This window comes from Hyperoodon ampullatus, assembly GCF_949752795.1.
Source record: "Hyperoodon ampullatus genome assembly, chromosome: 13".
Classification (NCBI taxonomy): domain Eukaryota; kingdom Metazoa; phylum Chordata; class Mammalia; order Artiodactyla; family Ziphiidae; genus Hyperoodon; species Hyperoodon ampullatus.
Window position 1 is genome coordinate 33,885,618 of NC_136926.1, and position 13,011 is coordinate 33,898,628.

Sequence of the window (13,011 nt, forward strand, 5' to 3'; positions counted from 1 at the left end):
CAACGTGATCCTTTTTTTAAATTTGTATTTGTTTGCCCAGAAAAGGACATTTTAACCTCTGAAAACCATCAGAGCAACACTCAGCCCTGTGTTGAGAACAGAAGTTCCTGGAGCATGTATTGATGAGAGACTGCCTGTGGGGCGTGTCCCTGTCCCGGAGGCTGGGCAGCCGAGGGCCCTGGTGCTGGCATGGCTTCCCCAGGGGAGCCAGTGATTGAGAGGTACCAGGGTGTGTCTTTAGCTAATTCCTAGAGCCACTTTTCTATGTTCACTTTCCCTACTGTGACCCACGGCCCCCTCCTGTGACAGAGCCATCCCAGAAGAGCCCTCCTTCGGCGCGGTGGCTCCTACCAGGCGGTGTCGCCAGCACCTGGACTCGTTTTTCGTTGTCACAATCGTGCGCGCTGGGGCTGCTCCCGGCACTTAGCGGGGATGTCACCAAACACCCTGCCGTTTGCAGGGCAGCCCCACAGCGAAGAAGGATCAGGCCCAGCGTCGGAGTCGTGCTGGGCAGGAAACCTGCCCTTGAGCGTGTTGTCTCCGCCCCCAGCTGTCCCCTGTGACCCCACATCAGGGTTTCACCTTCAGCACCTCCCGCCCCCAGCTCGGGGCCCTGCCCCTGAGGAGCATTCAGCCCTCAGAGCGCCCGGCGGAGGGGCCGCTGCAGCCTGCCCCCCAGCGGCGCCTGGATGGCCTCCCAGGCCTCCCCTGCCTCGTGTGTTTGTGTTTGTGTGTGTGTGTGTGTGTGTGTGTGTGTGTGTCTATGTGTGTGTGCGCGCGCGCTGGGGCGGTGTGGGGGGAGGGCCTTGGCCCTGAGTGCGCATTAGAACCAACCCGGGAATGGAATCCGTGCCCAGCCCTCCACCGGATCCAGCTTGACTGTTTCAGAATCTCTGCAGCGTAAGCTTGGCCTGAGATCGTGTTTAAAGCTCTCCAGGTGGCTCCAGTGCATGTCCAGGGTGGAGAAGGGCTGCCCCGGGGCACTCACTGGCCACGTGTGGCCTTGAGGAAGTTATTAAACCTCTTTGGGCTTCAGCTTCCTCATCATTTTTGTGGGAATTCCCTCCGCAGGGAGGTCCGGGTCCCCATTGTTGGCCAGACGCTGGGGGAGACCCTGGAGGCTCGGGTATGGGAGATGGGACCGCCCAGGTCTGGAAAGGCAGACGGTGCCTGTCATCACTGCTGTGCACAGGCCACTGCCGCCTGCCCTCCCTGACCCCCAGGCTGGACAGGAGGGTCAGACGATGGAAGGTTCCAGGATGCCAGGGCTCCACACAGATGGAGGCTGTCATTGGCACCATGGTGGCTGTAACCCTATGTAGGTCAGCCTGACAATGAGGCCAGAAAAGATAGTAGGAGCTGGTCTCACTTCCGAGCTGGCGAGTGCTACTGGGGCTTCATAGCTACTGTTTAAATCCCAAGTGTTTGAGGGATTCAAAGTGTATTTTACTCAAATGTTGAATGACTACAACCCAAGGTATTATTTCCGGTGCACGTTCTGAATCAGGCTTTTCATCTCGCGCTGTAGGTGGCTGAGTTCGTATGGTCTCTGCTGGGCTGCGAAGAGCATGCCAAGTGCTTCAAGAAAGAGGTAGGAAATGGAAAAATTACATATGTTTCTCTACAACTAGGCCCGGAAGTGCTTTGTTTCCATTTACTTAAGTGTAAATAAGGGCAGTCTGGGGGAGGCAAGAGAAAGAGGTCCAGGCAGGAGGGGGCCCAGCGGGGCAGCCTCTGTCTGGGTCACTGATGTGAGCTGTGCATTGTCGCTGGAGTCTGCAGCCTCATCTCTGCAGCCGCTTGTGAAAGGGACTCTTGGGACACGTCACTCGGTTAATACCTGCATTGTGACTGCAGCCACACTGGGGCAGAGGGGACCTGCCACGGGCCTGCACCCAGGAAGAGGGGGGCTTGTCTGCTCCAAAGTGGAATTAGGACCGTCCTGCCTGTCCTTGCCCTGTCCCTGCTCAGGGGGACCTGGAGAAACCACACAATCCTTGAAATTGTTGGTTTCCTCATCTGCCTCCAGCGTTGCTGGTGGGATCAGCACAGAGAAGGGTTAGTGAAGCTCCGTAAACGCTTACTGTTCCCATGATAACCATCACTGCTTCACTCTTAGGACTACCGGCCACTTGGCCCGCGAGTCTTGCCTGAAGTTCTGAGGGTTGGGGTATGGCCGTAGGGTGGTGCTCTCCACCGCTGTGGGAATGTGCTCGTTACCCCATGGGAAGGGGATTCCGCTCTCTAGATGGACGATTCTTCATTAGACAATATACTAGACATGGAAGCTTTTAAAACTCTCAACACCCCACATGGGGTCCCCAGGGATCCCTCCTTCCTCAGGGAGACACTGACACCATGGTTTGTATTGTTAACTAAAAAGGGTTAGAACCACAGGGCTGGGTTCATGGAAGGGTGTCACCCCAGCAAACTTCATTCTGTCCTCTTGGTTCTGGAACCTGGACTCGCCACAGTCACCGGGACTCAAACTCTGAGACCACCCTGGGGCTTCTAGAAACCGGAAGAACGGCCTGCACGGTGGCACTGGACATCACGTGACCTCAGGAAAGCCATGACATTTCAGACCACAGTATGTTTTAAAAGTTAATAGGGGCTTCCCTGGTGGCGCAGTGGTTGAGAGTCCGCCTGCCGATGCAGGGGAGACAGGTTTGTGCCCCGGTCTGGGAAGATCCCACATGCCGCGGAGCGGCTGGGCCCGTGAGCCATGGCCGCTGGGCCTGCGCGTCCGGAGCCTGTGCTCCGCAACGGGAGAGGCCACAACAGTGAGAGGCCCCCGTACCGCAAAAAAATAAAATAAAATAAAAAAATAAAAGTTAATAAATAAAGCATTCATTTTGAATGTACTTCTGCTTATAAGGGTGTTTGTCATAGGAGTCATTTTAAATACAGGAGGGTTAAAAGGAGAAAACAAAAACCAAACCAAACCACTGGCCAAAACCCCTTCACATTTGGTATAAAGACTTCAAGTATTTTAACTCTGTGTATGTTTACAGCGATAGTGCACATTTAATTTTACAAATTAAAACAGATCTTTCTGTATCATCAGATCATGTTTCGTTGCGTGACAATCCATGAAAAATTTCCCAAATCATTAACTGTTTCATTGTAACATGAATTTTGGTGACTGCCTGGTCCCTCATCCTAGGTGACCCTGTCATTTATTTCCTTCTGCTGTTTCTGGAGTGCCCGGTTGTTTGCAGTGTTGCACTGTTATAAATAACACCATCGCGTCCTCTTGTTCATTGTTCTCATGGGAAACATTCCTGGAGATTTCACTTGGTAGATGAAAGTGGGTTATTGTTAAGGCCCTTGATACAAATTCAGTCCAAAATTTTAAAAATGTAACAATAGAAATTCAGCCTAGGGACAGTTGATGTACACTGAATTCACATTTCACAGAATGAACCCCTCTTTAATTTAACTTAGCTTCAGCATTCTGGGGAAAACAGAATTTGACGGTGGTTGGACTAAGATGCCGTCGTGGTCTGTGGTCCCCAAGCTCTGGTAGGCCACCGCATCCCCGTCACACAGCTCAGCATCCAGGGGCCCCTGGAGGGCAACCAGACTTGAACAGCAGGATATGTTTATTCGTGCTGATTTATTGATCTACAGCAGATTGATGGCAAAGCCTTCCTCCTCCTGACACAGAAGGACATTGTCCAGGTGATGAAGATCAAACTGGGTCCAGCCCTGAAGATTTACAACTCCATCCTCATGTTCAGAAGCTCCCAGGACCTCGCCAGGGAAGGTGCTGTCTCGGGCCAGGAAGGCACGGGGAAACTCTGCACCTGATGGGCTGCGGCCACCACGCCTTGTTCTCTCAGCAGGAGCATCAGCCACATGAACTTGATTTCGGTGTGCCCGTGGTCATGTCCAGGTTTGATCTGGACCTTGTAAAGTGGCTGCGGTTTTTATGTTTGGAGGGTGTGATGGCTGGTCCAGCACCAGTGACACAGAGGCCCAGGCACATGCAGGCTTCTGACCGCCCTCATCTCGGCTCTGACGAGCTGCAGCGACCAGACCAGAGAAGCCCACACGCGCGCCTCTATCCTTCTCCCTCGCCCCGGAGGAGGCCACTTCCCATTTGCAAGGATGCAACTCTCCAGTGGTAGAGTATCAGGAAAACGGTTTTCACACACATATTGTTCTGTTTTCACCAGAACGGCTTCTGAGCTGGGCTGCGATTTGCCCTCCGGGTGCAGTGAGTCTAAGAGATAGGCCTGGTGCTTTAAACAGACTTCTGTGAGATTTGTGTACTTTACTCAGGAAAGCGTGGATCGTTAAAAAAAATTAATAATAAGCACATGTTTTCATGATCCATTAATTCTCCTTTGTGTTCCACAAACCATTTCTCAGTTGTGCTGCCAGGGTCTCCCAAGTGTGCCCAGCCAGCCGGGCACCTGGCAGAAGCTGGCAGGACTCTCCTGAGGACCCTCCACCTGCAGTGTCCCCGCAGGGACCCGTGTCCTCACACAGACACATACCTCCCTCCCCGCCACCACCACTTCTTCACAGCTTCCGCTCTGAGAGTCACCTCAGGGGGGCTGACTTGTCCTGTGGGCTGTCTGCGTGTGTGCCACGAGCCGTGTTACATGGGGGCCCTGGGTACATCTTTACAGAGACACTCCATTAAAGGGAAGATTTCTAAAGTGGGGAGCTGGATGTCTATGATATGTTCAAACAATTCTTATTTGTTATCAGCCCTTATTTGTTTTGTGTAAGTGACTACATTTGAAGCTGAAGTTACATGGAGTCAGCCTCACAGTATGGGAGCTCCATCTTTTTGGTTGGTTTTTTTGGGGGGCAGGGGTTGTATTTTTTTTTTTTGCAGGTGGGAGAGAAAAGAAATACATAAAATAGAGTCAGACCTGCAGTACCTATTTGCTTCAGTTAAGAATCTTACGTTTTAAGAAAGTTGCTTGGAGAGTTTATCAAACTTCAAGTCACCGAAGGAAAAAAAATTCTTCTCTAAGAGGTGTACTTATATTTCATTCTTTAGATCCTCACCTTAACTAAATGGAATTTTAATGTATTATTGGTTCATGTGCATTTTTCTTTCTGTAATGTTTTATTTGTTGTTTGGGTTTTGTTTTGTTTTTTTGACTGCCACGTACAATTAAAATTCCTGCTTCTGCTATGTTAAAATTTTAATATATTTTAAATGATAATAAACAGATAAAATAAGACCTCCACCTCACTGCTTTTATGAATATGTTGTAATAGCCTGGAGGCTGTCTTCCCAGCTGGGAAGGAACAGAGGCAGTGGCCCTGCACCCGTCGGCCGGTAGAGAAATCGGCCGCTTCTGAACACTTCTGGAGTATGTTTTCTCAGGGAAGTAAATTTAGGTGTTAATGATTTGAGTGTTTAAGTCTGAGTTTTTTTTTTTAATTAAACAGAACCTCAAAATTGCTCATTTATGTAGACTCCATGGAAGACATGAGATTTGTGGTTTGTATATTTAATACATGTCATTTTAAGAGAAGGATCTAGAACAGGACAGATAATTCCAAGCCAGATTAGGGTTGAACTGTTGTGTCCCTAGAAGACGGTTATGATCAGACAGAAAGAGCTTGATCCTGGAGTGTAGCCGCCTGCTGCAGCACATCCCCACTTTGTCATCCAAGTGCCTCGACCCTGACATTCAAATAGCCCCACCAATGTGAGCAGTACCATCACCAGGGCAGCTGCCTGAGCCAGGAGACTAGAATGCTCTGATTCTTTGTCAACTTCTGGGCTGTAATTCTTCTTCTACCAACACGGCATCACTGGACATGGACATGGGCAGCGAGGTGTGCAGTCGGCACCCAGCACTAGGGCTCTCACGCACCCCGCTTCCCCTCAAGCACAGCTCTGTTCTCTCTCTCTCTCGTCTCACACACACATAGTCTGGGCTGGACCAAGACTGAACCCCCTCCTCGTCTCCACACTCACCCCTCTTTTGGGCCTCCCCTTTTGCATCTGCTGACCCCTCTGCTGAGGTGTCCCCTCCCCCATCCTCCAGAGGCTTCCTTACCGCCTTAGCTCCTGGGTTCCCGCAGCAGCCGTGCCTCCCATCCTATGTTCCTCAGTCTTTATTGTTATTACTTGCTTGTCTCTCCCCACTAGTCTAGGGTCTGTGAGGACCAAGACCGTGGCCTCTTCCTCTTCACTTCTTCCTGGCATCTGGCATAGTATTTGGCACGTAATGGGCACACAGCAAGTCATTTTTTGCATCAATGAACAAAGCAAACCAATCAAACTCAAATCTAGATTCCAGCTCTGTGACTTCCTAAATAGTTGTAACGTCTCCATAAAATGAGAAAATAATACCTACCCCCAAGGGGTTTTTTAATTTGATTTTGAGGATGTGTGCATGTGTGACTGCAACTGACACAACACACAAATAAGGTGCCTGACACCTAACAGTAGCCACTACATAGGGGTCAGGAAAGTAACAGCAACAGCGATCCATTTTTTTAAATAATCTTGTAGGAATCTCCCGCGTACATATTCAAATTTGCATCAAGCCTGACCCCGAGGCGCCTACTCTTCTTAGTGTGGCTACGTGTTAGAGGCCCAGGAGCATGTGGGGCGGCCCTGGGATGCTCCTGAGGGCCCTTGATCGGCCTGGACTCCAGGCTACCACACCCAGAAGCAGCGCCAGCCAGCTCCCTCCCCGCCTCCCATGCTCTCCAGAAAGGCTTGGATCATTAGGAGTTGGTGTCCTTCGCTCTGCCAGGAGGGCCCCCGCCACACTCAGCAGTCAGGAAGCATCCAGAAATGCCCGGATGGTGTGAAGGCCTCCACTGCCCCTGGGTACCAGCCTCAGCCCTTACTCCCCGTTTCTTTTCCTGAGTCGCACCCAGAACATGAGTGAGTCAGGGACAAAGGGGAAAAAATGCCATCAGGGCATCAAGAAATACAACTTCTAGGATATTAGAAAGAGTTCCCCCAAAGGACCATTCATACAACACATCATGATGCTGGAAATTAGATCATTAGCAAGAATCCTAAGGGAGCTAGGACTTGTGCGACTATAGACTTTAAACGCCTGTAATTTCAGGTAATTTTTGCAAAAATAAATTTCTATCACTTCTAACAACCTGCAGACATTCTACGAAAAATCTATCCTTAATCAGCTCTGAACCCCGCTTTCCTCCCTCTCTAATTAGATGCTAACCTTGTATAACCCACATTCTAAACAGATCGTAAGAGTGACAGCCAGGAAATTGACTCCTGTTAGCACAGGGCTCTGGCCTGTGACATCTTCCCCTGCCTGACCGCTGACTCTCAGACATCCGTGGGATTTCTTGGTTGAGTCTCTTGTGTCTATGGAATCTCCATCTGCCAAGGGAGGGCTGGAGGCAGGGAACTAAACGGGAAGGTACTAGGGCTTTGGAGTCAAGCCCAGGCTTGAATCCTGAGTCCTATGTCTAACCAGGTGCCTGATCTGGAAGCATTTCTTAACCACCCAGCAAATGACCAGCTTGCCACGTTCATGCCTTCCTTTTGAAATAATTTTGATTGCGTTACATTTTGCTCCATCCTTTTGAAGAATATTCAGTTTGTCTTTCCAACTCCCAGGGCGTAAAAATATATTCCTGAATATGAAGTGTTCCTGTGAATACATTCTTAATATTCAAGAATATATTTGTCATGAATATATTTTCTTATAAATTCTTCTTAAAAATGTATTCTGCTTATAAATATATTCATGAAGAATCTATTTGTTAATAGATTTTTGAATATTCAGAATCTTTATAAATATACTCTTCCTATGAATAAATATATTAGTGAATAATATATTCACAAGAAGTCTTTCTTCAAAAATATATCCTTGTTATACTCTCTGTCTCCATCTCTCTCTGCCCTTCAGTTTCTAGCTGCGGCAGGGAGCTGGCACAGGCCAACTCCTTAAAATGCTGCTGGGGGCTTCCCTGGTGGTGCAGTGGTTAAGAATCCACCTGCCAGTGCAGGGGACACGGGTTCGAGCCCTGGTCTGGGAAGATCCCACATGTCGCGGAGGAACTAAGCCTGTGAGCCACAACTACTGAGCCTGCGCTCTAGAGCCTGCAAGCCACAACTACTGAGCCCGCGAGCCACAACTACTGAAGCCCGCGCACCTAGAGCCCGTGATCTGCAACAAGAGAAGCCACTGCAATGAGAAGCCCGCGCACCACAACGAAGAGTAGCCCCTGCTCGCCACAACTAGAGAAAGCACATGCTCAGCAACGAAGACCAAATGCAGCCAAAAATAAATAAATAAAATTAATTAATTTTTTTAAAAATGCTGCTGGGGAGACAGAGTGAAAACTGGGTAAATATAATTCAAGAGTTAAACGACTAACCATTGGTGAGCCATTTAATGAACTGGTGATCACAACTTGATTTCTCAGTGAGATTTTCTGCTTCCAAGTCTTTGCCCCATATGTCCCTTTGGACAGATGATGGATGTTGAATCCAGTGATAATAAAACACAGCCTAGCTGCCCCTGGATGCCCGGGCTGAGGCTGAGAGGCACAGGGGAGTCCTTGAAGGCAGCAGTAAAGACTCAGTTCCTTAATGGTGAGCCCAGAGGGCTACGGGCATGTTGACAGCATGCGCCGTCCCTCCCATGCAGCCTCAGAACCTTTAGGGGCAAAGCTGCGGTATCCACATCACTGTCTGCTGATGGTGGCCAAAGGAGTGGCACTGAGATGGAAGAAATTCAGGGAAAAGGGATATGGGGTAAAAAAACAAAACAAAACATAAAAACACCATTAAAATGGGAATGGAAAGCCAAAGGTTGGAGAAATGAGACCGAGTTTAAAATATTGAGAGTTTTTCTCCAAACCGTTCTGTTTCATGGCAATCAGGCTTAGTTGTTTCGTGCAATTTTGCCTACAAGACAACACCCATCCATTTCCCCATTCACTTTGGTTTGAATTCAGATCGTGTTCCCTTTGATTGCAGAATCTAGGCATCAAGGCAAATCAATTCATGACATACACAAAGTGGTGAGAAATCCCAGGATGAACCCAGAATGTTCCCACAATGGCTTTTTCACAATCCTTGAACTGCAACTGATAGCAATTGTGTTAAATATTCATGGGGACAGTTTGGAAATACAGAGCCAGTATTTTACTGTGGAATGCTGGGGGCTGAAAGGTCTTTTAGTGGGAAAAAAATATCAAGAACTACTGGCAAATATTAGCTCAGCTTCATTTTTTAAAAAATAAAGAAATAGAAAGTGTACTTAAAAGATTTGTTTCCCTGAGATGAGAGCATTGCTTCACCACCTTGTTGTGAGAAAGGTCAGGTGTGAGTGACGTGCTTCCACCAATGCAGTTATTCATCCATAATCTGCACTTGGGACCCGCATGAACACTGTGCTTCAGGCGCCAGCCAAGGTTTGGTTTTGTTTTGTTTTTTTTTCCAAGAAGAAGCAATTCGAGTATCATTTGACCCGGCCTCTCCAAAAGAGAGTCAAGCCAATAAAAAAATAGTTAACTAAAGGAAGATCACTCAGACAGGTTACTTGGTGTTGGTGATTGAATTTTTCTTTTTCATTTTTCAACCAATTTGCAAAGTTTGCCTCTGGAACAGCCAGCTTACTTTTTTGTTTCCTTTTCATTTTTTCCTTAAGAATAGATTTGTTTTTTATGAACCCTATCAGTTTGAAACTTGAGGTTGTCCTTCCTGGGTTTTCAGAGAGATTTACCTCTGTGCCTTTGAAAGTTGAGTAGAAGGAAATTAGTCCAGACACACATCTTATGTTGATTCAGAATATTTTCTTCAAATGAATCAACAAATGCATCTGAACAGAGGTCCTTATCTTCGTCCATTGTGGAAATTATTACATTCATTCATTCAACACGTATTTACGGAGAGCCCACTACGTGCCAGGTGTTACGAACACTGGGAATGTATCTGCAGACAAATAACTAAAAATCTCTCCTTTCGTGGAGCTTAAACTCAAGTGGGTGGAGACGGACAATAAACCATAAGCATAAAAATATGAATAGGAGGGAGGAAAAGGAGAAAAGTCTAGGGTCTCGTGTAGTGGAAATATGACCTTGCTGGTCCTCAGATCTCAAGGACACACCATCAGGTCGCACCGCTGGGTGGAGTCCCCTAGCACTCAGGTCCACGTAGGCTTCACATGACACACACCTGTGCAGCCCCAGGCATTGCTTCTACTCTTTCTAGGCCTTTCTTCTTGCTCTGCCACAGTAAACAGCAGAGAAGTCCTCATACCTTCCCACAGGACCTAGAACAATCTTCCACCAGAGGTACGGCCCACACACATTGCTGACTGACTGGGTCAAGGGTGGGAATATTATTTGGAGTGCCAGTTTGATGTTAGCAATTAAGTAATCTGTTACCTGGAAATTTCTGGACCTTTTTCCCTCCAGATTCTAAGCAGCAATTAACAAGAAGTAATCAGAGATACTTGTAATGTGATTAAGTAAAATTGTCATCAGGCAGGTAATTTTAAATACAGCCATGCTTTAAATACAGACTCATTAATTTTAGCTCAGTGGTGTTCTAATATTTATTATGCATACAGAAGAATTTTAAATGTGAATATGTTTTCACATTGCTATGCTCAGTAGTCCTGCCACCCCTCGCAAAAAAACAATTATCCAACTAATAATTCCCTCCCAGAGGGAAGCTAAAGGTTAATAATGTGATTGTCGAGTGCAATGCTGAACTAAAAAGGATAACATCTTGATGAAATGGGTCTGATAAGAAGGTGGAAGGACTTGACCTTTTATGTGAGTCAACACAACGCTCCCAAAGTAGGTCCTAAGCCACAACTGGTTTCAATGCCCCCATTTTTCAAATTAATCATTTGGGTGCATGTTAATTTGAAAACTGATTAGCCTTAGTGGATGTACAATTTCAGGAAAAGCAATATTTAGTTAGTTCATGCCAGGCAAGTTCTCTTAACCTGAAAAGTCTATAACAGTGTGTAACAGTGATCTGAGTTGGAATCATGAACTTTCAGAGAAAAGACCAGTTTTTCCATGTCTGGGTAGCTGTTTGACACTGGAAAAGTCCTTTAGAACCTGTGAGCACTCTCAGCTGACTTGGGCTGCAGAAACTCATTTCACAATTCCGTCTACATTCTGTGCAGACAGAAGGAAATACCTTCAGGAGGAAACAATAAAGAAATAAAGAACTCCCTGATTTCAAAACCTCAAGCTCAAAGTTCCGTACTCCATTTTTTACTGGTATTAAACTGGTAACAAGTATTTGCTTCCACAAATCTATTTAGCCCCTATTTTCCATTTCTCTGGAGACAATAACTCATCACACACACCCATCCTCAGAAGCAATTTCATCCCTTTCTCGACTTCAATGAGGATCTGAAAATAAAGTAATAGATGAATGGAACATGACAGAACAGTTGGGTCATGTGACTACACTCTCCTTCATTATCCCATTTCCAAAACTCCTAGTAAAGCAATTATCCAATCTGCTTCACAGGCTCATTCAGGAGCCCTTAGAAAAAAAAGATGATGTCCTGTAGAATTCTCCACCCCATTCAGTGCTTGCCCAGAGTCTTACCCACACCGGGTCAATAGAATTTAATATTTAACAACCGGATGGTGTTGAAGAGGCACTTGAGAAATATTAAGTAAAGTAGAAATAAAGAAAGATGTACTTTTTCATATATTGCTTCGATTATTCGAACTTCAGCTTAAGATGTAAAAGAGCTAGTTCTCCAGTCCCTGTAAAATCATCTTTCATATATTTTTGAAGATCCTAATGAAATCACCCTTAGTCTTCTCTTTTCTGGATTAAATCCCCCTACTTTTAGTCCTTCATCGATTAACATTGAAATGTTCAAATGCCTGTACTGCTAATTCTGCTTTTTTCTAATCTTCGTCCCTACGTACCTTCACTGCTGTTAGCTTCATTAGAAAGCCCTTCCCTTCGTTATCTCTGCATAGTCCTTGAGAAGCCGGCTGTTGTCTCTGACCTATGGCCTGTTTCTGCTAAAAGTTAATGGTGCCATAGGTCTAGTCACCCTCCTCCCTATCAACTCTCAAAACAGTGTGACCTGTGGGGCACAAGGTGGAAACAGCCCAGAAAGCCATGGAATCATGCAGCCATGAGATGAATCCCGGAATGAGCATGGGAGTCCTGCCATGCTGGAGCAGAATTCCCAGGGACGGTCATTTTGCTAATGGTTTGTAAAATGTTACACAAAACAAGCACCTAAGGAAGAGGCGTTAGGCAAATTAGAATCCAATCCAGTTTTCAGGCTTAAGGATGTCACCTGAGCACTTCTACTGTGTTTCCTATAGCTCCTGTCCCATGTGGCTAGCTGTTTTGTTTGCAGACTTTTCTGTTTAGCCCATTGCATTTGGTTTCTGCCCAATCTGGATTTCTTTCTCACGGAGAATTTGTATGGCCTGGTTTAAGCAACTCTGATGCTTCCTCGCATTCCCTGCAGCACTTTGCTCAGGGCTGAGACTGTGGTCACATAATATATTTCTCAGTTACATGAAGTTGGTTGTATAGAGGATTAGAACATTTTTATGAAGACCTCACTTTCTGAAGACATAACTTGCTTTGAATAAAGCTAACCCATTTGGGCCAAATTCTGGTTCTATCTTCCATGAGTATTTATGTCCTGCCAATGGATCCAAGCCGTGATTGTGATAACATTGATGCGACCATGATCAGTGTGATCATGTGGCCCAATGCAAACCAAGCACCGTCCTCACTTGGATGAGTATGTCAGCAAAGAGGGAAGTCCTGCCTTGGCCAGGAGAAGAGAAACAAGTTTATAAAAATAACTCTTGGAAAGACTAGGCAAAGCATTACCTAATAATTAATTTAATCACTCATTCTTTCATTCATTATACATTTTTTGAGCATCTACTAAGTCAGACACCGTGCTCATCACATAGGCACCAGAAATTACATATGGTATTTTTGATCTTTGAACTGTAATAATGAATAACTGAATGACTGAATAAATGAACAAAAGTCAGAATTAGAATCTAATTTTTAGA

General features: G+C 46.3%; 1 protein-coding gene across 1 annotated transcript in view; it reads left to right on the plus strand.

Moving 5' to 3' along the window:
• Positions 1-3,813, plus strand: part of L3MBTL4 (L3MBTL histone methyl-lysine binding protein 4) — a gene marked incomplete at both ends in the record, with an annotated part of 548,580 nt that extends 544,767 nt beyond the window's left edge. Inside the window, 2 exon segments of the mRNA XM_079718164.1 lie at positions 1,529-1,591; positions 3,634-3,813. Coding sequence (XP_079574290.1) covers positions 1,529-1,591; positions 3,634-3,813 — 243 coding nt within the window.
• Between the last annotated feature and the right edge of the window lie 9,198 nt (positions 3,814-13,011).